Raw genomic sequence first — 27659 nt, 5'->3', positions numbered from 1 at the left:
ACTTCCTGCTTTTCTCTGTAATGTTACCACTTAAGTATACTGTCACATTTCTAATATGCATATTTCTTTCGTAGTTATTGAAAATCAAGATGAAGAGGACAAAGAAGAGATGGAACTTGAAGAAGGTAATGGGTTTATATTAGCAGTTACTAAATTGTTCATTAAAATTTTATTTTTTTTAAAAAACAATTTATTTTTTGCTTTTTGGGTCACACCTGGCAATGCACAGGGGTTCTTCCTGGTTATGTACTCAGGAATTACCCCTGGTGGTGCTCAGGGGACCATATGGCATGCTGGGAATCGAACCCGGGTCGGCCGCATGCAAGGCAAACACCCTACCCGCTGTGCTATTGCTCCAGCCCCGAAATTTCTTTTTTTTGCATAGTAGTTTGTAATACTAAATATGAGTTAAATTTTATTGTTGTTGTTGAATCACCGTGATGAGATACAGTTACAGAACTTTCATGTTTGAGTTTCAGTCATACAATGATGGAATGTCCATCCCTCCACCAGTAAGTTAATTTTTGATAATATTAAAATTGGAGTTTGGAATACTGACCATTTCAAGATTATTTTGAACATTTTCACACATTTTGAAATCCTTAGTTTGTATAGTGTTTTTGTTCCTTTTGATTATGGAAAATTTTATGTAGTTATATTGGTAATAACCAGGTATTCTTGGAGAGTCATAAATTTTCTTGAATTCTTTCAATTGTAAGTAAAGCACTTGCCTGCAAATAAGTTTTTAGCTTTAATTTACAAAAATGATTTTGTGATTTGTAATAATTTTCCTTTTTTGGAGTAATTACATATTTTTAGGTACTGTTTCTGGGTTTCTGATAACCAGAATAGTTGTGATCAAAGTTCAAATGAAAACACTTTATTATTTGAAACTACTGGCTTGGGATTTAAACTGATTAAATTCTAGTTTTACTTAGCAAATCTTATTAATGCAGTTTTAATGAAATTATAAATCAACCATTTGTTTTTAGTGATCTTACATCCTTCAGTTACAAATTAGTTTATTATCTGTACTGCACTGTCCTCCCATTGTTCATCGATTTGCTCGAGTGGGCTCAGTAACATCTCCATTATGAGACTTGTTGTTACTGTGTTTGGCATATCGAATACATCATGGGGAGCTTGCCAGGCTTTGCCGTGAGGGTGAGATATTCTCGGTAGCTTGCCAGGCTCTCCGAGAGGGATGGAGGAATCAAACCCGGCTCGACTAGGCAGGCTGCGCGCAAGGCAAATGCCCTACCACTGTGCTATCGCTCCAGCCCTTATTACTTGTATTTTTTTTTTGCTTTTTGGGTCACACCTGGTGATTCACAGGGGTTACTCCTGATTCTGCACTCAGGAATTACTCCTGGCAGTGCTCAGGCGACCATATACGATGCTGGGAATCGAACCCGGGTCGGCCGCGTGCAAGGCAAAGGCAAACTCCCTATCCGCTGTACTATTGCTCCAGCCCCCTATTACCTGTATTCTTTTTTTTTTTTTGGTGTCAAATCTGGCTTCTTTTTTTTTAGATTTTTAGTAGTGAAACACCATGAGGTACAGTTGTAGATTTACGGATTTTTGTGCATGGGTTTCAGTTATACAATGATCGAATACCCATCCCTCCCCCAGTGCCATTCTCCACCACCACTGATCCCAGTATCTCTCCCACCCCTCATGCCACCCATCCCACCCTGCCTCTGTGGCAGGGCACTCCCCTTTGTTCTCTCTTTCCTTTTGGGTGCTGTGGTTTGCAAGAGGCATGGAGTGGCAGTCATGTTCGGTCTAAAGTCTACTCTCAGCACGCATCTCCCATCCTGGGAGGATCCTCCCCACAGGACAGTTTTTCTTGTTGCCAAGACTGATAGTCTTAAGAAGAAAGGAGAGTATTTCATACTTAAAAAATGTTTAGGTTGGGGGTGTGAGGTGGGGACTGATGGGCGGGAACCTGGGGAACGCTTGTGCTAATAAATGTACACTGGTGGGGGGATAGGTGTTGGAATACTGTATGACTGAAATCTAATCGTGAACAGATTTGTAAGGGTATAGCTCACAGTGATTCAATTAAAAAGTTAAATTATGTAGGAAAAAATAAAATACAAGTAAGGAGAGTAAACGGCAAAAAACTGTCAAGATGCTTTTGTGATAGTATATAAACATTTTTTAATTTAAAATTAATTATATTTATATTTAGGGACACTGATTACATATAACATAATTTAGATTCATATAGTGCTTTTCCTCTCCCCCAAGATTATAGAATTCACAATCAAAAATAGGATATAAACTTTAGTACATTATCTCTAAAAATGTTCTTAAAAATCTGACAAATTTTGTAGCCAAAAACAAATGAAAGCATCGAGAACCTGATTAACATAGTGATATAAAAATGGTATAGCTATATGGAACTTTATACTAAATAAAGATAAAATACGTATTTTAAAAATACCCATAGGATTATCACAAAACTCACCATGCTATGGAACTTAACATATGTGGATGGGAAAAAGTGGAAGGGGGCTCAGGATGGGGAACACTGAGACAATGGTGGAGGGAAGCAAATTCTCTGGTGGAGGGTGTTATGTCGGAGCATTGTATCATGAAACCTTATCATTAACAGTATTGCAAATCACAGTGCTTCAAATAAAATTAAAGTATATAAAATAAATGATAGGGTGTATGGCTGGCAGGCTGGAAGCCTGGCAAGCTACCGAGAGTATCCCACCCTCATAGCAGAGCCTGGCAAGCTCCCCGTGGTGTATTCGATATGCCAAAAACAGTAACAACAAGTCTCACAATGGAGATGTTACTGGTGCCCGCTCGAGCAAATCGATGAATAGTGTATAATATATAAAAGTATATTATTTTGCTATCTCTTATTTTATTTTATCTTTTATTTTTTTATTTTATTTATTTATTTTTTTGCTTTTTGGGTCACACCGGGCGATGCTAAGGGTTTACTCCTGGCTTTGCACTCTGGAATCACTCCTGGCGGTGCTCAGGGGACCATATGGGATGCTGGGAATCGAACCTGGGTTGGCCGCATGCAAGGCAAATGCCCTACCCGCTGTGCTATTGCTCCAGCCCCTATTTTTTAAAAGTCAAAAAAGAAAAAAAACCAACCTGTAGCTCGCCCTTTTTAATTCATATGAATTACTAATGGATTGATTAGGATATTTCAGAATATTACCACCCTGGCCAGGGAGATGGCTTAAAAAGAGGTAGAGCATGCTTTGTATTAGGGAACCTTGGGTTTAATCCCTGGCATCACTTGGATCCCCATTACTGGTGGAAGTGACCCCTGGACATACAAACAAAAAGAGTAGGAACTCCTGGTTTAGACTGCTATGGTTGAAATCCCATTTTTGCCATGTATGAGTGTAGACAGATTACTTTCTGTTAGTCTCAGTTTCCTTGTACAGTGTGGGGTAATAGTAGGACATGCATCATAGGTTTATTTGGGGATCTGGAGGGTGTGGGGCGGGGGGTGGTGGGGGGACGGCGACACCCGGCATTGCTCAGGGCTTTCTCCTGGTTCCATGCTCAGGAATCGCTCCTGGCAGGGGCTCGCAGGACCATATCCAGTGCCAGGGATCAAATCTGAGTTGACTGTGTGCAAGGCCAATCCTGTGCTGCCTCTTCTGCCCCTACTTTTTAGGTTTTCTGAGAGGATACTTTGTAATAGCTTAATGGTCAGTACTCAAAGAAATATGCCTGTAAAACCTCATCAAGGTGTATTGCTTAAGAGGGAAACATTTGTTTCAGAGATCATTGAAGAACCCATTAGAGAACTGACACTAGAGGAGCACTTAATTGAAAGGAAGAAAAAACTGCAGGAAAAGAAAATGCATATTGCAGCCTTAGCATCTGCAATATTATCAGATCCAGAAAATAATGTAAGTAGCATGAATTTCTTTAAACTTCTCTTACTAGGTAGGTTATAAATAGTATTTGAAGATTTTCTTTATGAATATACATTAAAAAGGAAAAGCAGTAATAAACATAATTACTGTTAAAATTGGAGTACAACAAAACTAAGCCTTATCCTGTGGTCTAAACTTAATTTCTTCTGTCATCTTATCACTGTTTTGATCTTATTTTTCCTCATCGCTAAAGGAAGATATTAGACTGAATGTGATTCTGAAAGTTTTAAGTGTGAAATTAATTTTATCAGGAAGAAGGAACCTGCTTGTGAATATTCTTGAGTGATCTGTAGAGTTTTTAATGATAAATTGCTATATAAAAGTTAGTGAGATTAGTTGCAAGTAGAAAGTATTTTAAGTGAAACAGACCTGAGAATTATAATAAATTATCTATGAGTTTTATTGTGATGAAGGTTTAACAGTTATGACACTAATGATACCTGAGGTTTAATCTTGAGTTTGTTAAATATTGTTTGTTAGAATTCAAGTAACGTTTATCTCTAAAAAGAGGATTGTACTATTTTAAAACTTCAGTGTGAAAGGTAAAATGTACATGAAGTCATATAAAGATACTATTTATTCTTGTTATTTTTGCATTCTTAGCAACTGTTGTGGCAAATATTTATCTACTGAGTGACAAATGATTTATATTGAGTAATAAAATCTATTTAATTTTAGAAAAAATTATATGTGGGGGGCCCGAGGGATTCCGTTCGCCCTAGTTTGATCCCTAGATGATCCCTAGTTTGATCCTAGATGATCCCTAGCTTGATTCCTAGATGATCCCTAGATGATCAAACCCTAGTGTGATCCCTAGATGATCCCCTAGATCATGCACAGCATGATCCCTTGAGCATTGGCACGTGCACCTGTGTTGGCCTTGGAGGTTCCTGAGAGGTTCCTGGAGTCACTGCAGGGGTGACTAGAATAGTCCTCCTGGGCAGCGCTGCATCATCAGACCCTAGCATTGAATTGCTGGCACAGTTGGTGGATTCAGAATGGCTGGATGAGCCTGAGCACTGCCTGGAAGGGTCTTTCCTTCCTCCCTCCCTCCTGCCCTCCTCACCCCCCCATTTTCAGGGGGTATTGAAATATTTCTCTTCTGTTTTATCTTTTTTTTTTTTATAAAAATATTGACATGAGCTATTGTCTTATAAATAAAGAATTGACCTTTAAAAAATTCAGATGATTTGTTCCGGTTTTTTTAATTTCCCTCCCTAGCAGTGCTCAGGGGACCAGGGGCCATTCATACTTGGCCAGACAGTTTAGTGCTTGGACTTGGGCCATTCTGGGGACAACCAGGGTCACTTCAGTAGTGCTCAGGGAGCTGGGATCCCAACTGGGGTCCTGTGCATGCAAAGCATGTGGCCCTGGTCCCTGTACCATCTCCTTGGCTCTTTCTCCAGATTTTACCAGCCACTAGATTGGACCTGAGCTTATCATTAACTCTGGATACTCATACACATTTCATACAAATTATATATACAAGTAGGTGCTGGCATCAGTTTTTTAATTTCTTTAACCAAAATGTGATTAATTTGGGTGTTCTCCATGACCCCACACCCCCAGCTCTTGTGGGAGTGTTTTTGCTGGCTTTGTCTTACTGTTTTTCCTAAAAAATATGATTAGCCTTTAAGAAATATATTTAGTTCACAACTGTAGTGATTTTTGTGATAATTTCCACAATGGCTAGAGTTGTGTTTGCCTTGTCTAAATTAAGAGTTAGGGTGTGAATTCCGTTAGATTTGGGGTTACTGTCTTTTGTTCTCGAGTGTTTTACTATGATTAATCTAGTCTTTTATACTTCTTTTTCAAAACAGATTAAAAAATTGAAAGAAATACGTTCCATGCTCATGGAACAGGATCCGGATGTGGCTGTTACTATTCGAAAGCTGGCAGTAGTTTCTCTAATGGAGTTATTTAAAGACATTACTCCTTCATATAAGATACGACCCCTAACAGAAGCAGAAAAATCTATTAAGGTAATTACTCAAAATGATTACTACACAAAGAAACATAAGATTTTGGAGAGATAGAGTGAGAGAATGGTATAGCTTTTTGGCTTTTTGTTTTTTAATAGGACTAGGTATATACTAGGCATTCACATTTTCTGCTAATTTAAGCATTTCATTATTTTGATTTAAAAAAGAGGTTGGTCTTTTTTGATCTTTTCAGATCCGCAAAGAGACTCAAAGGCTAAGAGAATTTGAAGAAGGCTTAGTTAGCCAATACAAGTTTTATTTGGAGAACCTGGAACAAATGGTTAAAGGTATATTAAATGTGTCTTGAACATACATGTAACATACATAGTTTTGGTGAGTAAGGTGAATTCTTTCTCCGTTGTGGTGTGTTGAGACTTCTGGGGTTTAAATCTTGGCCATCACTTAATATTTTTACAAGAGGAAATAAATTAATCTCCGTGTGTTTCAGTTTTTCTAAAATGGGAAGAATAATAGTATTTACTTACTCTAAGAAGTAACTAATCTATAGATATAAAGTACTTAGAATTATGCATAACCTGTGCTAGACACTATTTTATTTTTATTAGTATTATTTGATGGTCTTTTACCTATTAAGTGCTAGCAAATTTCTTGAATTTATGAATAGTTGAAACTTTATTTTACTGTTCATTGTTTGAAGAGCTAGTCAGGGAAGAAGGATAACTTGGAATGTAGTGAATGCCTTGAAAATGTACTTAAGGATCATTTATTGGGAATCATAAATTCTTTTTTCTTTTTTTTGCCTTTTTTTTTTCCTGTCACACCCAGCAATGCTCAGGGGTTACTCCTCCTTTTGCACTTAGGAATCACTCCTGGAGCTGCTCGGGGGAGCCATGTGGAATGCTGGGAATCGAACCCAGGTTGGCTGAGTGCAAGGCACACCCTACCCGCTGTGCTATCTATTGCTCCAGCCCCTGATAATCATAAATTCTTGTACCAAACATTTTGTTTTATGTTTTATTGAGCATGTGTGGGCAAGAGATTAAAATTACCTCCTCCAGTGTTTCTTTACTGGGGGCCATTTGGCCTCCTGAGGACCCTCAGGGTATTCGGGGGAGGGGGAAGGGGGGATGTTGTAGGTGAAATCAGATAAGTGGGAACCAGAGCACAAGACTTGGAGGACACTTGGTAGGATAGGGTGGGGTAGCAGGAAGTGGAATGGCACTGTTTGTTCTTTGTGTTGGCCTGATTTCACTTAGAATGTCTTCAAGATTTAATCCTCAAATCTCATTTTTCCAAATGTACAACTTGTGTCAGAATTTCTGTAAGGCTGAATAATGCTCCGTTGTGTGTATACATTTTGCTTATTTGTTAATTTGTTCATTGTGAAGTCTTACCAGATTTATGTAAGTAGAAGGTAATGTTCTTATGGTGAACATGGTCTGAGGAAAAGAATTATATTCATATATATAATATATAACTTATATTAGCAATTTTAAAACAAAGGTACTATCTCATCTCTACTCTTTTCACATCGCTGTGTATGTTGAAGGAGGACTTTGTACTATTGTCTAAACTTAGAAAAACCAGATTATCTTCAATAACATTTCTATTAACGGGGTATTGTGATCCATCTGTTCCTTTGAAGGAGAATTTAAATTGTTTTAGGATCTCCTGAGTAAACATACCCTAATAAGAAGTTTCAGGGAAAACAGTGCTATAGAGTCTTGGAGTCTTAGAACTTGGAGAATATAAAAGAGATGAAGCTCAGAGAATTTGGTTAAATAAGATTTGAACCCAGACTTCCTGATTTAGAATTTGGTATTTTGGGGATAGCCTTAATAGAACCCAGACTAAGGATTTCTTTAAGCTATCTTGACCTCTTTGCACTCATTTTTTTACTCCTTGTGACCCTATTCATAAATAAAAATATATGGAAAGTTAATGTTCTTGTCATTATATGGCAGGAATCAGGGTGGATTGATATGGACACTTTTTACAAGTAACATTTGTGCTTTTGCTTAAATATATGTAGATGCAATTCTTTTAAGAACAGTGCATTGAATTTTCATATTGTATATTACCTTTAAAAAGCTTGTTATAGTTTTCATCAAGAGTAAAGTAAATAACTGCAGTTATCTTTTGATTAGACTGGAAGCAAAGAAAACTGAAGAAAAGTAATGTGGTTTCCTTAAAGGCATACAAAGGATTGGCAGAGGTGGCTGTGAAGAGTCTGTGTGAACTGTTGGTGGCGTTACCTCATTTCAACTTTCACAACAACATCATTGTATTGATTGTCCCTCTCATGAATGATGTGTCAAAATCGGTATGTTGCTCTAAATAAGGTGTTGTGGCTGTCACCCTTAACAGAAAATTAACAGACCATGTTATTTTTCCCTCTCATTTCCTTTGGGGCAATTAATTGGGAAAAACATTGTCTCTTTAAAAAAATTACATAGAAGCCCAGTGGGTTTTGAATATAGGAATTAATCAGCCTTTTTGCCCAGGAAACATTACATTTTGTCTGTAGGAAGTTTTGCTGTGACTTTGGGGGTAGGAGGCATCAACTAGTATCTAATGGGTCAGGATCGGAAAGACTTCTACCACTCTCTTGTACAGACAGGATAGCTCTCCCTGCAGTGAAGAATTGCCTAACTCAAAATGTTAGTAGTACCAACGTGGAAAAACACGATTTCTCAAGTGTCGTGTAACACTTTATTTTTCAGATATCTGAAATGTGTTGTGAGGCAGTCAAGAAGCTCTTTAAACAAGATAAATTAGGCCAAGCTTCCCTCGGTGTAATCAAAGTGATATCTGGATTTGTGAAAGGCAGAAATTATGATGTTAGACCAGAGGTAAGCCTTTTTTTTTTTTTTTTTTTTTTTTTGCTATTCACCTTTTTTATTAATTTAGGCATTGTGCTGCACCCAAAGGGATTTGGGAACCACATCTGGTGGTGGTATACAAGGCACATACTCATCCACTTGAGCCACATCCCCAACTTTTTTTTTTTAAAGTCGCAAAGTTAATTGGGGACTAGGTAGTTCAGGGTTCGGGCACTTCCCTTGCAAGCAGCTGACCCAGGTTCAACTTGCATCACCCCATCAGGAGTGATCCCTGAGCATCCTGCATGTTGTGGCTCAAAAACAAAACAAAACGAAACATAAAACTTAAAAAAAAACAAACTTAATTTTCAGTTTTTATGAGGAACTGAATTTTTATAGAAATAATAAAGAAAGTGATTCAAGTCCGCAAAAATAAATAATTCCTCTTAATAGGTTGGTATGTATTGTATATATTTTTATAAGCAGATATAGACATATATACTTGCTTGTGTTTTAAAATAAAAATGATTTTATACTATAGAAGCTATTCTGGAGCTGAAGAGATGGTATTTTCATTTTATATATATAAATATATATTGATTTTATATATATCTCTCCAATATTGTTAATGTTAGCCATAGTAGTTCATTATATGTATATAGAACCTTTAGCCTTCTGCTTGATGGACTGCTGAATTATCTGTAGATATTTTGCTGTTTTAATTGTATAAAAGAGAATATTTTGATTCTTTGATGTTTTGGTATAGAGTTGTATGAGTTCATTTGTTTTTTGGCTGTTAACTTTTATCAGACGTGATTTGCAAATATTTTTTTCCTGTTCCATTTCTTGCCTTTTCCTTTTGTTGATCTCTCCTTTGCTTTGCGGAAGCTTTTTTGTTTGATATAAGTTCCACTTCTTTTGCTTTTGTTGCCTGTACTTTGATGTCTTACCCCCAAATTAATTGCTAAGATCATTTGTTAAGGTGCTTCCCTTTTATTTATTTATTTTTTATTTTTTTATTATTTTGCCTTTTGGGTCACACCCGGTGATGCACAGGGCTTACTCCTGGCTCTGCACTCAGGAATTACCCCTGGTGGTGCTCAGGGGACCATATGGGATGCTGGGAATCGAACCCGGGTCGGTGGTATGCAAGGCAAATGCCCTACCTGCTATGCTATTGCTCCAGCCCCAAGGTGCTTCCCTTTTGTTTTTTGCCTAGGAGTTTTAAGTTTCAAGGCTTACATTTAAGTCTCTCGTCCATTTTTAGTTGATTCTGGTGAGAGGTGTTTCTTCCAAGATAGAGATAGCTTGCTGGTTTTCCTAGTATCATTAATTGAAGAGACTATCCTTTCTCCACTGTGTACATCTGACACAAAGCGCTTTTTGACAAAGATGAGTTGACTATACATTGAATTCCTTGAGTTATTGTTAGGTGAGAAACACTTAGAATACCTACAAAATAATCAAATTGATACTCTGAATGACTTACAGTCAATTTTTTGGGGGGGGTTTTGGTTTTTGGGTCTCAGTGGTGATGCTCAAGGGTTACTCCTGGCTCTGCACTCTGGAATCACACCTGGCAGTGCTGGAGAACCATATGGGATGCCGGGAATTGAACCTGGGTCGGCATCCACTGTACTGTTGCTCTGGCCCCACAGTCACTTCTGTGCCAGGATTATTCCCTAGTGTTGGGGGCTTTGAGGTGCTGGTAGTCGACCCAGCTCTGCATGTGATCAGCCCATTTGGCATTCCCTCTGGCCTCCTCCAAAGTACAGATTTGGGTGCACCATTTCAGACCTTTGACTCACACTCTGGGAATGGGACTCAGCTATTTGTCTTCTAACAAGAGCTCTGGGTGATTCTGTTGTTTGCTGAATCTCAGGCCCATTGACTTAATGCTTAAAGAAAAGTAAATTATCTTAAAATGAGTAGCTTTTCTTTTCATTTTTTTTGTTTAAATTGGGAATAAAAAGATGAAAATTAATCATCTAATATTCTGTGAAACCAAAGCTGGTTTTGTCAGTGACGCTTGTTTAGAACTATCTAATATATGTTAAAGTCTCCCATTTTGATCTAGACCTTTTTCTGGTGTATCTGCTATTTGTCCCTTTCTTATATTCATTAAACTGCAAAATGACATTAATTTGGTACTAGCCAAATACAGGTGTTCTTTCATATGCACAAATTATGAATCATATTTAGCAAAACAATTATAGAATTTTGAGTGAAATATGATGAGAGATGTTTCAGTGTTTTCATGATGGAAGAAAGTAAACGTTGCCAACTGCTTATTTTTCAGCATAAAGTTTTTAAGAGTTATCAAAGACTAAGCTGTATGTTTGTGTTTTCATCAATATTAGATGTTAAAAACATTCTTGTGTCTAAGAATCAAGGAAATTGAAGTGAAAAAAGATACCGAAGACATTAATAAACCAAAAAAATTCATGACTTTTAAGGAAAAGAGAAAAACTCTATCAAGAATGCAGAGAAAGGTTTGATTTATTTCCTGTTTGTTTAACTTTAGATGAAAATAGTTGAAGTATAGTAAAAATTGCAAAAGCATTTGAAAATTTAAGAGAATTTTAATCTCAGGTATTGCAAAGGAATGTTTTATTAGATAAGTATAATTGGCATTTCATTAGCAAAAAAGACTAATGAAGATTTTTTTGTGGGGGGGGGATTTGTGCTTCTAAGACATGTTTTTCTATCTTGCCTAATTTGTATTCACAATCTGTGGTATTATTGAAAGAGTTTTTGTAAAAATTATGTATCTTGTCTCTGAAACTTTTTTCTTCACTTGTGGTATCTTTAAAAAAAAATTCTTTTTCAGTGGAAGAAAGCAGAAGAGAAACTGGAACGAGAACTTCGGGAGGCAGAAGCTTCAGAGAGTACAGAGAAAAAACTTAAACTGGTAGGCAGCCTCACTTTCTTGTGCTTTTAAAATGTGATGCTTAAAATTATTTTTAGAGATTTACTATTTCAATTTATAGTTATGTAGTTTTGGTTTTCTTAATGAAGCTTAGGCATGTCTTAGGTAAGTCATGGTGCGCTTAGTGCCAGCTTCACGAAACCAGAGGATGTGTATTTTCATTCCAGTTTGTTGGAATGCCTGAAACTTAAGAGTGGGGTTGGATGGCAGAGTGGAGCTTTGGAAGTCACAGTTATGGTAACTCAGGAGAAAATACATCAGGTCATACTGAAATCTTTTTGTCTGTTTCTTCTGTCAGCACACAGAGACTTTGAACATTGTGTTTGTAACGTACTTCAGAATACTGAAGAAGGCCCAGCGGTCACCTCTCCTGCCAGCAGTACTAGAAGGTCTTGCCAAGTAAGGGCTGTGTAGGTTACAGCTTTCTTAGATTCTAAACAGACACCTGAATTTCAAACAGGGCTCACTAAATGACGACCTAGTGTTTTTTCTGTTCTCTTTTTAGTTCTTAGACCCTATGGGGCTCAGGCAACTCCCAGAAATGCTCAGGGTGTATGAGCAGGGATAGAACCCAGGCTCCAGCCCTTCGACCATCTCCCTGGTTCTTCTCATTCATTTTTTTAATATTTGTTGCTCTTTTGTTTTGGGGCCCCTGTGGCGATGCTTAGAGGTTATTCCAGGTTGTGGTAGCCTATAGAACAACACTGTGCAATGGAAATGTTATGGGAACTATCTCTGTACTGAAAGTTTTCTGTTAGCCACATGAAAGAAGTAATAAGGAACAAGTGAAATTATTTTTAGTAGGCTGTTTGTACTCAGTTTACCCAGAATACTGTTTTTGACAGCATTAAAACATTAACAAGATAATTCACATTCTTTTCTTCCTATCTTTGAAAATGTGTATTTTCTTACACATTTATCTAACACTTACCTGCTGTTTCAGTATCGACTTGCCACATATTACAGTCTGGTAGGTTTAACATGTGGCTGCCTGTGTTGGGTAGCAGGGCTTTAGGAATAGGATTAGAGGTTGGAAAATTCAGAAATGGCAGATTCTGCTCAGTTATAAGAAATTCCTAATGCCTGAAGCTCTCTGGCAATGGAATGCTCTTCCAAGGTAATGTGGCCTTGTTATTGCAGAAACACAGAGGGAGATTAGTCAGATAAGAGACCACTATATTTATGTTTTCACTGACCAGTAAATCTTATTTGGAGGGGCCGCCCCAGTAGTGCTCAGAGGCTAGTCATGGTGATCCATGGCCTGGTGCTGGGACTTGACTGTTCAGTTCTTGGGTCCTGTAGTACTCGTGGGCCAAGCCTCACCTGGCCATACTGGAGGTGAGGAGGACTGTCATACTGGGGATTGAACTTGCAGTGGCATTGTGCAAAGCATGAGCTCCAGCCCTTTGAGCTGAAGTCCTGCTTCCTCATGACCAACGTGTTGGGGATGTGGGTCGCTGGGTGGGAAACTCATTCAGAAAACTTAAATGATGAAGAAAACTATATAAAACTAAAAAACCATAGATTCTCCTGTGTATATAACTCTGCCTTCCGGCCTTCTTTCTCACAAATGAAATCATGCAATGTATATTTTGTGGATTGCATTTTGTCATTGGCAGTTGTTCTGGGTATCTTTCCATTCATGTTAAGCTTTTTTGGTTTGCTTTTTAAAAAGTATAGTACTTTATTTTTATGGAGACTTATCTGTTCTGTCTCCTATGCTGCATTGGATGTATCCTGAAACACTCGTGTGCACATATTGTCAGATCAGAGGGTATACTTGTTTATTTATTTTTAACTTTTATTATTTAAGGGGAGCCCGGCAAGCTACCGAGAGTATTCGATATGCCAGACACAGTAACAACAAAGTCTCCAATGGAGACGTTACTGGGCCCGCTCGAGCAAATCGATGATCAACGGGAGGGCCTCTACTCTACATTATTTAAGGGATCCATATCTGGCAGTGCCCTGGGGCTGCTTACAAGTGCTTGGAACCATAGGATGCCCATGCGGAAACCTTGGGCCTCCCACATGCAAAGCACGCGCTCCAGCCCTTCGAGCTACTGTTCCTGCCTTCGTATGTTTTATAAATAGCTGTCTACCACTGAGCTACATGCCTGGCCAACACCTTATATTTAATAGCTTACAGTGTGTGCTGACATTTAATAGCTCTTACAATTCTTCATTTTTAGCAGTTGAGTGATTTCAGTTATCACTGGACAAATTTCATGTTCTTTCTTTCTTAGAAGTTTTTTTTTTTTTTAATTTTGATTTTTGGGCCATAGTGTTGGTGTTCAGAGGTGCTTCGAAGCAGTGCTCAGGAACCATGCAGTTACTGGGAAGTGAATCCCAGCTTCTGCATGTACGGTCTGCGCTACAGCCCTGTGAGCCGTCTGCCCCCTTTGTGATCTTAAAAATAGCAGGTCTTTCCTCCTTTCCCTTTTCCTACTGCCTGTTTCCCCAGAAACAGACTGATTCTCTTAGTTCCTTTAAAACTTGCAACAGTGTGTGACATCTGGTAGCTTTCATTGGGGAAGTTGCTTGTTTTGTTTGTAAGCAAAGTCTTTCTTTGTAAGGACAGAAGTATCTTTGAAGCAGTTTTAGTTCCTTTAGTGCCTCAGAGATTCCTGTTGAGTGTAGTCTCCATGTTAGTGCACTAAAAAAGTTCAATTTGAATTAATTAGAAGTATCAGTCTTTGGGGCCAGAAAGCTGATTAAAAGGGGTTTTAAGGTGCTTACCTTGGAATGCAGCCAATCTGTTTGATCTCAGGAACCTTATGTGGTCTCCAAGCACCCCCAGGGCTCACTCCTGAGCACAGAGCTAGGAATAGCCTAAAACCCTCTTGTATCTCCCCACCAAAGAGTTTCAGTCATCATCTCCTCATAATAACATTTTGAAAAAGGTTTATTACATAGAAACATAGCTTTTTAATCAAGCTCTGTGCTTTTTTTTCCTCTCCCCTTTTTTGGGTGGGGGGGTCACACCCGGCGATACACAGGGGTTACTCCTGGTTCTGCATTCAGGAGTTACTCCTGGCGGTGCTCAGGGAACCATATGGGATGCTGGGAATCAAACCCGGGTCGGCTGCATGCAAGGCAAATGCCCTACCCGTTGTGCTATCTCTCCAGCCCCTTCCCTGTTTTAAAGTCACTTTTAATTGAGTTTTATTTGATTCTAGGTTTGCTCATCTTATCAATGTGGAGTTCTTTGATGATTTATTAATAGTTCTGCATTCTCTCATTGAGTCTGGTGTAAGTAGCTAATTAATAAATTTCTATTTTGGGGGGGTGGTTTGGGCCACACCTGGCATTGTTCAGGGGTTACTCCTGGTTCTGCAGTCAGGGATCACTCCTGGTGGTACTTGGGGGACCATATGGGATGCCAGGATAGAACCCGGGTCAGCCATGTGCAAGGGAAGCACACTACCTGCTGTACTATCTCTCCAGCCCCATGAATTGCTTTTAAAGAGAAAATGGTCATTACTGTTGATAATAATAATAATAATAATATAATAATATTTTTTAGAACCTAAGCTATCAAGAAAGTTTTCACTGTGTCCAGACTGCTTTTCATATACTTTCTGGGCAAGGTAAGAATTTTCTTAAATAATTTTATGTTTTTCACCTATGAAGCTGTAACACACCTAATTGGAGTTTGTTGTCATTTCCCAAGGTGATGTTCTGAATATCGATCCAATGAAATTCTATACACATCTTTATAAAACACTGTTCAAGCTACACGCAGGTATGTATGTTGAGATAGTGGTTTTATTTTTCTTTCTGTTTTGCAAAAAGTGTTCTGATGTTTTGAGCCCAGTGGTGCTCAGGGTTTATTCCTGGCTCTTTGCTTAGGGCTCTCCCCTGGTGTTTCCCATGAGCCCAGGGGTCAGACTGCAGGTTGGCTTCATGTAAGGTTAACTCCAGTACAATCTCTTCAAGTCCCAATAATGTGATTTTATTTATTTTATTTTCACTGTTTTTTTTGGGGGTGGGGGGGGTGGATTCACACCCGGCTTAAGGGTTACTCCTACTAGCTGTGCTCAGGGACTGTATGCAGTGCCTGGAAAAAAACTAGAGTTATCTGGGTACAAGGCAAGTGCTGTACTACTTGCTATACTATTTGTCTGATAGCTAGAATTGTGTTAATAAATAGTTCTATTTTAAGACTACATTGTGATCAGAATCATCCTCATTGGAAAATGACAAGTGGGAATAGGCGTATAAAATGGGCTTGCCCGTGGCACATGTCTGTATTAATTTTTTGTAGCACTTGGGAGAGCATAAGTCTTTGGCATTAACTAGAGAGGGCAGGCTAGCCCTTCTCCTCTTGTGAGTAGTGTAGCCATGCTCCATTCATTACAAAATTATTTAGCTCAGGCACAGCAGTTCTCTTTGCGTTTTCCTGGTGCCTAGTGAAGCTGCGTAATGAAAACGTACTTAGAGCAGCTCTGAAGCCCTTCTCTGCTGTTACAGGTGCTACCAACGAAGGTGTTGAGATTGTGCTCCAGTGCCTTGATGTCATGCTAACCAAGCGCCGAAAGCAGGTTTCTTTGCAGCGAGCTCTTGCCTTCATCAAGCGCCTCTGTACGCTTGCTCTTCATGTTCTTCCAAACTCAAGCATTGGCATTTTAGCAACCAACAGGATATTGATGCATGTAAGTACTGTGTGCACGTGGACAAAGCGACGCTGTTGTAGTGTGCTAATGGTATTTTGATGCGTGTCTGTAACTGTGATTCAAATTTGTATCAGAGTCAGGCACTAAGTATGGAAGTTATAACAGAAGTCATTCTGTCCAAATGATACTGTCCTGTCTAGAGGTAGACAGATTTATTTCTTCCAGTTTGTTTGTTTTTTTTTGGGGGGGGGGGTGCATTGGAGCAAGTGGTTGGTGTGGGCTTGGGGCCACACCCAGTGGTGCTAAGAGGCTGATTCTGCCTCTTAGCTCTGGAGTGACTGACTCCTGATTGGGTTTGGAGACCACGTGTGGTATCAGGGATTCAAATCAGGGTTGGTGGGATGCAAGGCAAGCAACTTCACCTTTGCACTATCTTTCCTGCGCCAGACTTTAAAACTATTCATATATAAAAGCGTATCATAAAGCAACACTTTTTTTTAGTGTAAGAGAATTAATGGGATTATGAAAAATATTAATGTTCTACAACCCTGGGATGGGAGAGGGGCAGAAAGGCCTTGCAAACAGTGCTTGGAGAAGAACCTGGCTACCTCTGGTGAGAATCACACTGACTCTATAGATTAAATGGGTCGTGTTCAAGGACTACTGAGTCCTGTGGATTGGAAGGGAAGGGATGGTGTGTGTGGTGCCATGAATCAAACTGAGGGCCTGGTGCATGCCAGGCATGTGGTGCATCCCCTTGCACTGTCCCTGGCATCTGCAACTTTTTGTGAGCATTTAATAGTAGTGAACACTTGTATGTGTGTGTGTGTTGTTGTTGTTGTTGTTGTTGTTCTTTGTTTTTGTTTTGGGGCCACACCTGGCTTTGCTCTGGGTTTATTCTTGGCTCTGTGTTCAGGTATTTTCTGGTGGGGCTCAGGGCATCTTATGTGGTGCTGGGTATCCAACCCAGGTCAACTGCATGCAGGGCAAGTCCCTTTCATGTTGTTCATCTTTTTGGCCCTAAACACATAGTTTCTTCTATGTACTTGCCGTGGTAAAAATGCTTTACAAAAATCATCTCCATTTTTATGATATTGTGAGGTAGCTACCATTGCTCCTGTTTTACAGATGGGGAAAGAAGTTCAGAAAGATTGACCACTTGACTAATGGGCACTGCTAGTCAGTGACAGCGGGGTGGGGTCCAAAGATAGCTTATAGGCTTCTTTGCATTGATCTCTTATGTGTTTATGTTATCAGTGTTGTGGGACCTATACATACTCAGCAATGCTGTTGGGGTAGTATTGACATGAGGTAATAGGGTTTGAACCCAAGGCCTCATATATGCAAGGCAGGTGATTTACCACAGTTTTTCTTTAGATGGAGAAATAGAACAGGAAATAAGGTGCTTGCTGTACATATGATTGGTTCTATTCACAGCATCACTTATGGTTTATTGAGCATTACCAGGAGTAACTGCTTGAGCACCCCTTCCTCCCCCCTCCCCCACACACACACTCACACACACATGTTCAGCATATGTTGAGGATTTGCCTTACACATGTTACCTTACACATGTTGAGGACCTGGGTTTGATTACTGGAACTTCCAAGAAAAAAAATAAAGCTCTTTTTTTCTTTTTTGAGTCACACCCAGTGATGCTCAGGGGTTACTTCTGGCTCTGCACTCAGGAATTACTCCTGGCGGTGCTTGGGGGACCATATGGGATGCTGGGAATCGAACCCAGGTCGGCTGCGTGCAAGGCAAATACCCTATCTGCTGTGCTATCACTCCAGCCCCAAAATAAAGCTCTTTCCCTGAATTTTTCTTTTGAAAGATAGTTTTCCTTTTTGCTATTACAAGTACAAATGATACTATAGTAAGTAGACTTCTACTTGTGTCTCTGTAATTCTCTACTTAGATTTTCAAAGTCACTAGAAAAATTATCTGGTTTTCTTTTACAAGGTAAACTTCTTTCTGGAGCAAGGCAAGAGGAAATACTCTTCTCTCGATAGCAACTTAAAATTTTAAAATTTTACTAGGTATAAAGTCCATATACTCAGTTCTTATGGATAACAGTACAGAGTCCAATGGCATTACTTTGAAATGACCAATGTTGATATAACTAATTCTTTTTATGTGGCATTTTGGCAGACTTTTCCGAAAACAGATCTTTTGCTTGACAATGAGTCACATGGAAGTGGGGTTTTCCTCCCTGAACTGGACGAACCTGAGTATTGTAATGCTCAGAATTCTGCTCTGTGGGAATTGCATGCACTAAGGGTAAGAGTGGCCCTGTCTACCTTAACTTTGCTTTTTGCGAGTGTGTGATTGTTTTAATGTATTCTCCCCAGCAGATGTTATTGCTAGTGTACTGAGTAAATTTTGTTCTGGAACCGCCTCTTAAGTTGCTGTTTAGTGATCTGCATTTCACTTTGCTCTCACTGTTCTTTTTGTTTGTTTTGAGACCATGTGTGACGATGTGCAGGAGCTACTGCTGCCTATGGGCTCAGAGTTGTTCCTGGTGGTTCTTGGGGACCATATGGTACATTCGCTCGAAATTAGGTCTCTGAAATGCAAGGCATGTGCTTAGCCTGTTCCGTGTTTACCGCCCCCTCTCTTAATACTTAAGATGTTGAGATACATTTTTTGAGGGGCGGGGTCATGGGCTAACCCATGTCATACCTCAAACACAAAACATGCTTTTTCACTGTTGAGCCACATCCCTGGCTTCCAGGTAGATTTTACCAAGGAAGCAGAAAATGACAGTATTGTAGGGTGGTGTTTGGAAGATTTCATGAAATATTTCTAACATTATTTGGGATAGAAGATTTATTTTGCTTTTTGTATGTTTCAATTTATTTCGGTTTAAAAAATTTAAGCTAATGTTGGTGTTTTGGGCCACATCCAGCAGTTCTTAGGGCTTAATTCCTGTCTCTGGGATCACTCCCAGAGTGATCATGCTCTGGGGACTATATGTGGTGCTGGGGATTGAACCTGGGTCAGCCACATGTGCAGGAAACACCTCACCCATTCATTATACTATTTCTCTTGCCCTTAATTTTGTTTTTTATTACCAAGTGCAATTTATATTGGTTCCTATCCACGTAGACTTAGGTAGCAATTGGATTAGAGTGGGATCTGTAGAAAGAACATTTCCGGAATGTCTGTTGTAAACTTTTTTTACTCTTTGAGAAATTGCTTTGTGGTTTTTCTTTTTGTCCTATAAAAGCAAGATTAAGCCACATTGTTGGTGAGTTAGTCATCGGACAGATTTGTGTTCTAAATCCTGTGAACAAAGATAATCTTTCTGAAGGAATGATGTTCGCATGAATTACACCTACATTTTCTTTTTTCCAAAGAGCTTTGGCTAGCTATGGCGTTTTATAAAATAGGACAGAAAAACTGTGTGAGATGAGGTTGTCCTGTTTCTCCTGCAGAGACATTACCATCCTGTGGTGCAGAGATTCGCCGCTCACCTCATCGCTGGAGCTCCATCTGAGGGCTCTGAAGCACTCAAGCCAGAGCTGAGTCGAAGGTAGTACTTAGCAGCAGGGCCTTATTATTATAAAACTACAATCATCACCTCTTGAGAGGTCTGTTTTGCTGACTTTCTGAAAGAGAAAGTGCCACTTAGTTATCTGGATTTGCTCTCGCTCTTTACTGCTGAGGAGGGCAGCTATTTTTCCTTGGTCTCCTGTTGTGTGGGGCACTTGGACAGTGTCCCCCTCACTCTCTTCCAGGTGGGACAGGAGTCTTTTCTAATTTTTTCTCTGGAAATGCTTATAATTACTAACAAGTTGAAAAAATATGATGGTGATGCATTTTCCAACAAAACCAGTTAGTAAGTACTTCAGTTATACAACAGAGAAAAGGTCTGAGAGACATCCTTGCCATGTTCCCAGCACTTAGGATCAATATGTTGCAATAGGTTTTTCTTGCTGTAAGCCACGGGTTTCTTTAACTCAGAGAGCACAGATATGCAGCCTGTGGGCCAGCAGGCTGATTCTTCTGACTTCTTCTGAGTCTGAACAAAAATTGATTTAGTGTCTCATTACCTTTATTTTGGGGATCTTGGAAGCTACTCCTGGCATGGTGCTCAGGAGAGTGGGCTGCACCTGGTGGTGGTTGGGGGGACCATGTGGTTCTGGGGAATGAACTCAGGGCTTCAGCATACGCACATGCTCCAGCCCTGTGAGCCATTTCCCTTGACCTGTTTACCATCTTTATTTTTGAGGGGTTTGGGGTTTAGTCTTGCCCAGCCATGCTCAAGAGTTAGTCCTAGAGGTGCAGGGGCATCATACGCAGTGTTGGTAATTGGACTGGGGTTGACTGCAAGAAGGCACCTTAACCCCGTACCATTGCTCTGGGCCCACTATCTTTTAAATCTTGAAGGAATTCAGCTAAAATGACATCTGCAGGGGCCAGAGTATATAGGGGGGTGGGTGCTTGCACATATGGTTCCTTGAGCCCTGCCAGGAAGGACCCCTGAGTGAAGAGCTTAGGATAAGTCTTTTATACCACCAGGAGAGCACTTCCTGACCCCTCCCCACCCCCCAAAAAAGACATCTCTAAATTCTTTTGAAATATTGAGAAATTTGGCAAGCTTTGTGTATATTTTTGCGTGGTGATTCTTAGCAACTTCTCCCTCTACCTGAGGCAAAAACTGTATCTGTAGTTTTTTTTTTTTTAATAAATCTTTTCCCTGATAGGTAAGATACAGATAGCTTTTGAACTTACTAAATAATAAAATGGTCATTTGCCTTTTTCTTTCCTCATACTTCCTACTTGTCTCATGGAAAAAAAGAAAAAAAAATATTTGTCACTTGGCTCTTTCGTGATCCTTTTCTGGTGTTTTGTTGTTATTGTTGTTCAGAAATAGAATATTTGCCTCATTTATGCTAGACATTTCCTTTTTGAGGTGAGGAGAGAAATTGATTTATCCTTACGATGTGAGAAAGGAGACTCGGTGATCTTCTGGAGACTGGAATTAGAGACATGAGCCTTCTTGCAGGTCTTCTAGGCCCTTGCCCAGATAGAAAGTTCAGGTAGAATGTGAACTACATTAAGTATTTATATGATGTAGGTATGTATTCTGTCTTCTGTAGCCTTTTCTGCCGTATAGTCATGTTTCAACATCTGATCGATTGATCCAGTCCAGGGTAAATAACGCCATGCTTCACATCCCTGACTGAAGTTAAATTTAGTTGTAGCTCACATAATTGGTTAAGTTGAGAATTCAGTCATGTTGCGCTTGAGGTCTTTATTCAGCCATCTCTCAGTGTAAATCTGTATCTAAATACCAGAGCTCTCTGAATTTAGTTGGATGGTGTTGACAATACATGGGAATTTTAGGATTTATTTCACCTGAGTGTGTGGTTGATGTGTCGGTTTCAAAAGTAGGATTACGTTGTAGCTTAATGTAGCTGAAATATGTGAGCTTAGAATAAACAATTCTCCACATCCAACTTAATTATTTTCAATTTACATGGATACCACTTTCACGTTTCTAAAATTTGTGATTGTAGATCAGCTGTAGAACTTTTTGAGACTTACAGTATGGCAGCAATGACATTCAATCCTCCTGTTGAATCTTCAAACACCAAAAGGAAGGTATGTGATACTTACCACTATTTTTGTTAAAGATGAAATGACAGCTAAATTATCTCTTTAAAAAAATTATTCCATAATTCTCCGTTGCTTTAAGTGGCTTTTCCCGATGTTTGAGTATTAGGTATTGGGATTCTATAGAGATAGTTATAAAACCTTTTCATTTAATATGGGATACAGCAAAGACCTCACTTAGCACCTCACACTTTTTTTTCCCTCATTATATATTAGCTTGTGGTCAGCTGTTGCTGTTTTCTTTTCTTTTTTATTTTTTTGACCCATACCTGGTGGTGTGTGAGCTGCTTCCGACTGTGCTTGGTAACCATGAAATACTAGGAATTGAACCTGTACCTTCCACTTGCAAAGCATGCACGCCAGCTCTTTGAGCTATCTTCCTGGCCTGGTTGTTGTCTTTTCAACTTTGCTCATGGCTTTCAGCTCTTGCTTATGATATATAAGAACTTTTTTGTTTTGTTTTTTGGCTTACTTTTGGCTTTCTGCTCAGGGGACCACATGGGTGCCAGAGATCAAACCTGGGTTGGCTGCATGTAAGGCAAGCATCGTACTTGCTTTACTGTCTCTCTGTCCCCTAACCTATAAGACCTTTTAACTCATACTTTCAACTTTTCTAGGATAAAGCTTTACCAGGGGATTCATTACTGAATGAAGATTTAAATCAGCAAATCAAAAGACATTGCAATGAAGTTGATACTCATTTCCCTCTGGATTTTGCCAAATATTTGAAAACATCCCTACAGTAGTAGAAGAATGAAGAAGTGGACTTTCTTGTATATTTGTGTGTTTGTACAGAAGATATACTGTTCATGTGGGACTTTTTATTCCAAGAGAAAATTTTTAAGAAATAATGGAGGAGGAAGAATTACCCTTTGGGTATAGGAGGTTTCCATCCCAATTCAGAAAAATATTATTTTGTTTAGAAAGAAGAAACTTCTCCCTACCTCTGTTTATGCATTTCTTCTCTATTCTGATTTTTTTAAATTAAAAATTCAGTATACATATCAAGTGATAGCTTTTTCCAAAGGTTCTTTGGAACAGAACTTACTAAAATTATTAAAATGAAGGCACAGTATAAAAAGAACATGCCTTTTACTATTTTGTTACTCTTTATAATTGAATTAAATATTTATTTTTAATGTAACACATAGGCTGAAGTGAGAAAAATTCTCTATTTGAGGGAGTATATTTGGGGGGTGTGTGTGCGTGTGTGATAGCTAGACTGGTTTGAACCACACCTGGTGGTGTTTAGGGGCTAGTGCTTGGGGGGCCATCTACAGTGTCATGGATTGAACTGGAATCAGCAAGGCAAGCAAGTGCCCTACCCTCTCCAAAGTCTCACTGAACCCCTGAGTTTATTCTTACAAAGACTCTGAGAAGAGAAGAAGCTTTAAATTTGTTACAAGGTTCATGGAATGTTTCATTGGTTCTTAATGGGTCATACACTTCAATAAGTAACCTAATTGGGCCTTTTAAAGAAAATGAATAGCATTTACTGCATTAGCTAAATTATATAAGGTTGGCATCTAGATTAAAAATAAAGAATAACTTTTCATTCTATTTTAAGAAGAAATAGTAGCAATAGAGGGTTTTCTTTCCTAGGGGGAAAAATCCATGAAATGCGTACTATTATGAATGTATTTATAAAGCAGTGTTTTTATGTTATTGTCAAAATCAAAGACATGCATTCCAGACCTTGACCTTAACCTTTAAAAAGTGTTTCTAATATGATTTTTTTAAAAGCTTTTTTATTAAGTACTGAGACAGGTATGATTCAGCTAAAAAATATGATTCAGCATTTGCTCGGGGGCTGGAGAGATTGCCACATCAGTTCAGGTGCTTGCCTTGTACATAGCTGACCTTTGGTTCCATTCCGATCATGGACTGCATATGGTCCTCTGAGCACCTCTAGGAGTATTTCCTGAGCATAGAGCCTGGAGTAACCCCTGAGCATCGCCAGGTTGAGCCCCTATAAATGTATTTACTGCACCCATAGATACAACATGAAGTCCAGGAATGTTGTTAATGGGTATATGGAGGATCAAAGATTTTGTTCCAGTCAGCTTGAACAATGCATGTCACAGAGTCATTTTTTAAATTTGTAAATACAATTACACTTTGACAGCAGAAACCATTAAAAAAGCTTGAAAATAGGAATTCAACTATTTCAGCCTTGCATTGTGCATTTTACTATTACATATATAATTATAATGAAAATATATACTTAATGTTTGTGTAACTGTGTGAATTTGAGGATGAAATGCATGTGAGATTTGTGCATTAACGTATAGCCTTGTATAGTGTGTTTCATATATAGCAGCAGCACATACACACACACTTGAAAGCTACGCTAAACTATAGCTTTAATATAATTAACTGTAAGCAGTACACATTTACTATGGACTCACTACTGTGTTCATGACTTAAAAATTAGCTGGTGTAAGACTTAGCCTCAGGTTCTGTGATCTTGCATGCTGAAGTCAAATTACTCAAGTGGTACTTTGAAAATGTGATATTATCCAACTCAGTGTCAGATATATGTCACCTCACTTGATCACTTGACATCCCGTTACTCATCAATTTGCTCGAGCGGGTGCCAGTAACGTCTCCATCCATCCCTGTCGAGTGCTAGTGTAGCCCAATGGCGTCTGCTCGCTCCAGGAACATGAAGAGCCTCAAACCGTTTGTTCAGGGTCTTGACAAAGAAATCTGACCCAGAATATATATATATATATTTTTTTTTTAAATTCAGAGACCTGTGTCATCTGAAAGAGTTGTGGAGGCCACATGATAGCTTGCTTAATTAACATAGTTGGTGTTTTTAATATTTTTACAATCATTTAGGCATTCTTATGTCAAAATCCTTAGTCATCAGCAAAGGTTTACTTTTAGGAAGTTGACACACACAGCCGGTGGAGAATATAAACATTGTTTAACAATACAGTGTACCAGGCTGGAGAGATAGCACAGCGGGTTGGGCGTTTGTGTTGCACACGGCCAACCTGGGTTCAATTCCCAGCATCCCATATGGTCCCCTGAGCACCGCCAGGGGTGACACTTGAGTGCAGAGCCAGGAGTAACCTCTGTGTATTGCCAGGTGTGACCCAAAAAGCAAAAAAGAAACAACAATATCGTGTAGCATAGAAATGTTGATCCAAGTGTTAACTTTTTATAAAAACTCTTAGAGGGCCCATGTGGTTACCTCTTTCTGTCGATGATATGATAAAAACCATTGAAGGGGATTGAAAGATACAGCACATGGACTATTTTCTCCTATAAGCTGCCTCTTGTTCTCTTAGATCTTCTCTTCTCCCCTACACCCTTTCCTCTGCTCTCCACCACACCTGGTAGGCTGGGTTAACTCCTGACTTTATGTTCAAGGATCACTTCTAGCCCTGCTTGGCAACCAGATATGGTGCTGAGGGTCAAACCTGGGTTGGCCACATGCAAGGCAAGTACCCTACCCACTGCACTATCTCTCTGTCCCTAGATGTAGTTTCTTAAACTATTTAAGTGAATGTGGGGGTTATCTTAAATTTATTATGTTAGCAGTAAATGTCTGATTTGCATACCGTATCTTACAAATTGAATATAAAATTTTTGCATAAAACATTTTCTACCACACAAAGAGATCACAAGTGGAAAATATTGAAGGAATCCTCCTCTAGATAGCACCAATCTAAAAGAAAAATGTTCTATTTTTGGCAGTGTAGTTTACAGTACAGTTAATGGTACGGTTTCCTGCGTAAAACATTCCAGCACCCACCCTCCACCGGAGTGTCAGCTTCCCTCCACCATTGTCCCAGTGTCCCCACCCTTTGGTAAACTCGGATTGAAGACCAGTTTTAAGTATCTGTTGCATTTAGGTATTTTTTACTCCCTTACTATGCTTCTTTATATCCCACACATGAGGGAGACTCAAAGACGACCCTTTCATTGGCAAGGGCATTGAGCTGTGGAGTTTTATAGTTCAGTTAATTCAGTGAAGTCAGACCAGCAAGCAGCTGATTACTCTTCAGAATTAAAGAGGACCTGTGGATAGGTGTCAGAGGACATGAGGTCTATAAAGATGTTGCAATGGTAGGGAGAGAACAAGGGAAGACGCAGTTAGGAAAAGTACAAATTATACCAGTCTGGGGAGCTCTGATGTCTGCAAAGCTATTGCGATGAATGGCCTGTTGAATGCAAATTTGAGAAAGGACAGCCTTGGAAGCCACTCATTGCAACTAGAGAATTTGTGGGCCAGGGATGCACTTGTGACTTTGAGAATTGCACTTACACGTGCAAGGCAGGTGCTCCCCTTGAACCACACCTTTGAGCCCTCTGGATACATTCTAAATAATACAGTAATTACTTTCACTTCTAAGCTAATAGCTATATAATTCACATAAGCTATAAGTAGCCATGTTTCATTTTACTATTTTTTTTCATTTTTTATAATTTTATTTATTGAATTACCGTGAGAGCAGTTACAAAGCTTTTGGGTGTAAGTCTCGGTCATACAATGAAACACCCATACCTTCACCAGTGCCCATTCTCCACCACCAAAAACCCTAGTATACCCCCATCCTACCCCCTCCCCCTACCTGTGGGGCAGATGATTTCCACATTACTCTCTCTCTACTTTGATCACATTCAATATTTTGACATCAGACCCACCATTATTATTTGGGATTTTACCCCAACACTCAGATCTGCTGAAAAGGCAACAGGAGACAATTTGTTTTCTACTGCTGATTATGAATAACATGATGTTGCGTGGCTGCAGTAGTGGCCACACGATTTTGAAATTCCGAAATTTTAACACTTAAATCTGGAGGGATTTCTGCCAAAACCTGTTGGGTTCCGAGATTTGCTCCTGAGTCTCTGGGATCATGGGTTAAGCAGCTTGATCAGGAGCCAGAAAGGCCATTCGTGGGCGATGACTTGGGGTCTCGTTGGGGTGGGGAGGACAGGACCGGCTCCACCCCCATCCCGTGAGGCCCAAAATGTCTCGTCACTGCGGGCCCAAACCTGACTGTCCAGTGGCCTCTGGAGGATGGCGGCCACTAGGCCGCCAGGGGGAACAGGCCAAGGCACGAAACCTATTGCCACCTGGGTTGGCCCAGCACCGGTAACCTGCAGGGACCGGAAGCATTTCTGCCAAAAGCCGCTGGGTTTCGAGATTTGTTTCTGAGTCTCTGGGATCATGGCCACTAAGCAGTTCAATAAGGAACCAGAGAGGCCATGCCTCCAATTATATAGCTGAGCTGGAGGTGGTTTGTGGGTGTGCTTCCCACATACCTAACTTTTGGCTGTTTACTTTCTTGGTAAATTTTGCCCCAAGTTTTTGGGGTTTGGGCAAAGGCACAGCAGCAATTTTGGGGTATCTGGAAGTCTGAAGGCACCATCAGGCTGCTGATGCACTCACCTCACAGGTACATATTGACCTGCTGGCGGCACATTACTCCCGCCATGTTTTATTTTTGGCAAGCATCAGATTGTGTTGATTAGTTTTAACAGAGTAGTTGATAGACCCAAGCTTTCAGTGATGTGAACTTAGAGTGCATTTTTACTTCAGAATGAAATAAAGGACTAAACTGAATTAAAATGTAGGCATGAACTGGGCTTACTAAAAAGTCTCACATTCGGTTTGTGGTAAATGTTAGATTTTTTTATGCAGTAGACAGACCAACCAGATGAGGGCTTCTATGTATGTTGCAGATGAGGGCTTCTATGTATGTTGGGGTATTGAGTGGGGTTAGCTTAGAGTCAAGGTGAAGTGATTTATCTCAGTACCAGCCTTCCTTTTTATCTTGCTACTT

At 39.5% G+C, this 27659-nt stretch overlaps 1 protein-coding gene across 1 annotated transcript in view; it reads left to right on the top strand.

The window, feature by feature from the left end:
• Positions 1 to 24074, top strand: part of NOC3L (NOC3 like DNA replication regulator) — a 29821-nt gene extending 5747 nt beyond the window's left edge. Inside the window, exons 5-21 of the mRNA XM_056130464.1 lie at positions 75 to 125; positions 3766 to 3896; positions 5744 to 5905; positions 6099 to 6192; positions 8014 to 8189; positions 8590 to 8718; positions 11049 to 11180; positions 11519 to 11599; positions 11916 to 12016; positions 14797 to 14869; positions 15144 to 15207; positions 15291 to 15362; positions 16091 to 16272; positions 18385 to 18513; positions 19671 to 19768; positions 21759 to 21843; positions 22473 to 24074. Of these exons, the coding sequence (XP_055986439.1) occupies positions 75 to 125; positions 3766 to 3896; positions 5744 to 5905; positions 6099 to 6192; positions 8014 to 8189; positions 8590 to 8718; positions 11049 to 11180; positions 11519 to 11599; positions 11916 to 12016; positions 14797 to 14869; positions 15144 to 15207; positions 15291 to 15362; positions 16091 to 16272; positions 18385 to 18513; positions 19671 to 19768; positions 21759 to 21843; positions 22473 to 22601 (1889 nt within the window). The 3' untranslated portion in view covers positions 22602 to 24074. The remainder of the gene's footprint in view (positions 1 to 74; positions 126 to 3765; positions 3897 to 5743; positions 5906 to 6098; positions 6193 to 8013; positions 8190 to 8589; positions 8719 to 11048; positions 11181 to 11518; positions 11600 to 11915; positions 12017 to 14796; positions 14870 to 15143; positions 15208 to 15290; positions 15363 to 16090; positions 16273 to 18384; positions 18514 to 19670; positions 19769 to 21758; positions 21844 to 22472) is intronic.
• Positions 24075 to 27659: the final 3585 nt, after the last annotated feature.

This window comes from Sorex fumeus, unplaced genomic scaffold (genome assembly GCF_029834395.1).
Source record: "Sorex fumeus unplaced genomic scaffold, SorFum_2.1 ptg000078l, whole genome shotgun sequence".
NCBI classification, from domain to species: Eukaryota; Metazoa; Chordata; class Mammalia; order Eulipotyphla; family Soricidae; genus Sorex; species Sorex fumeus.
This window is presented reverse-complemented; position numbering and strand designations above follow the sequence as displayed.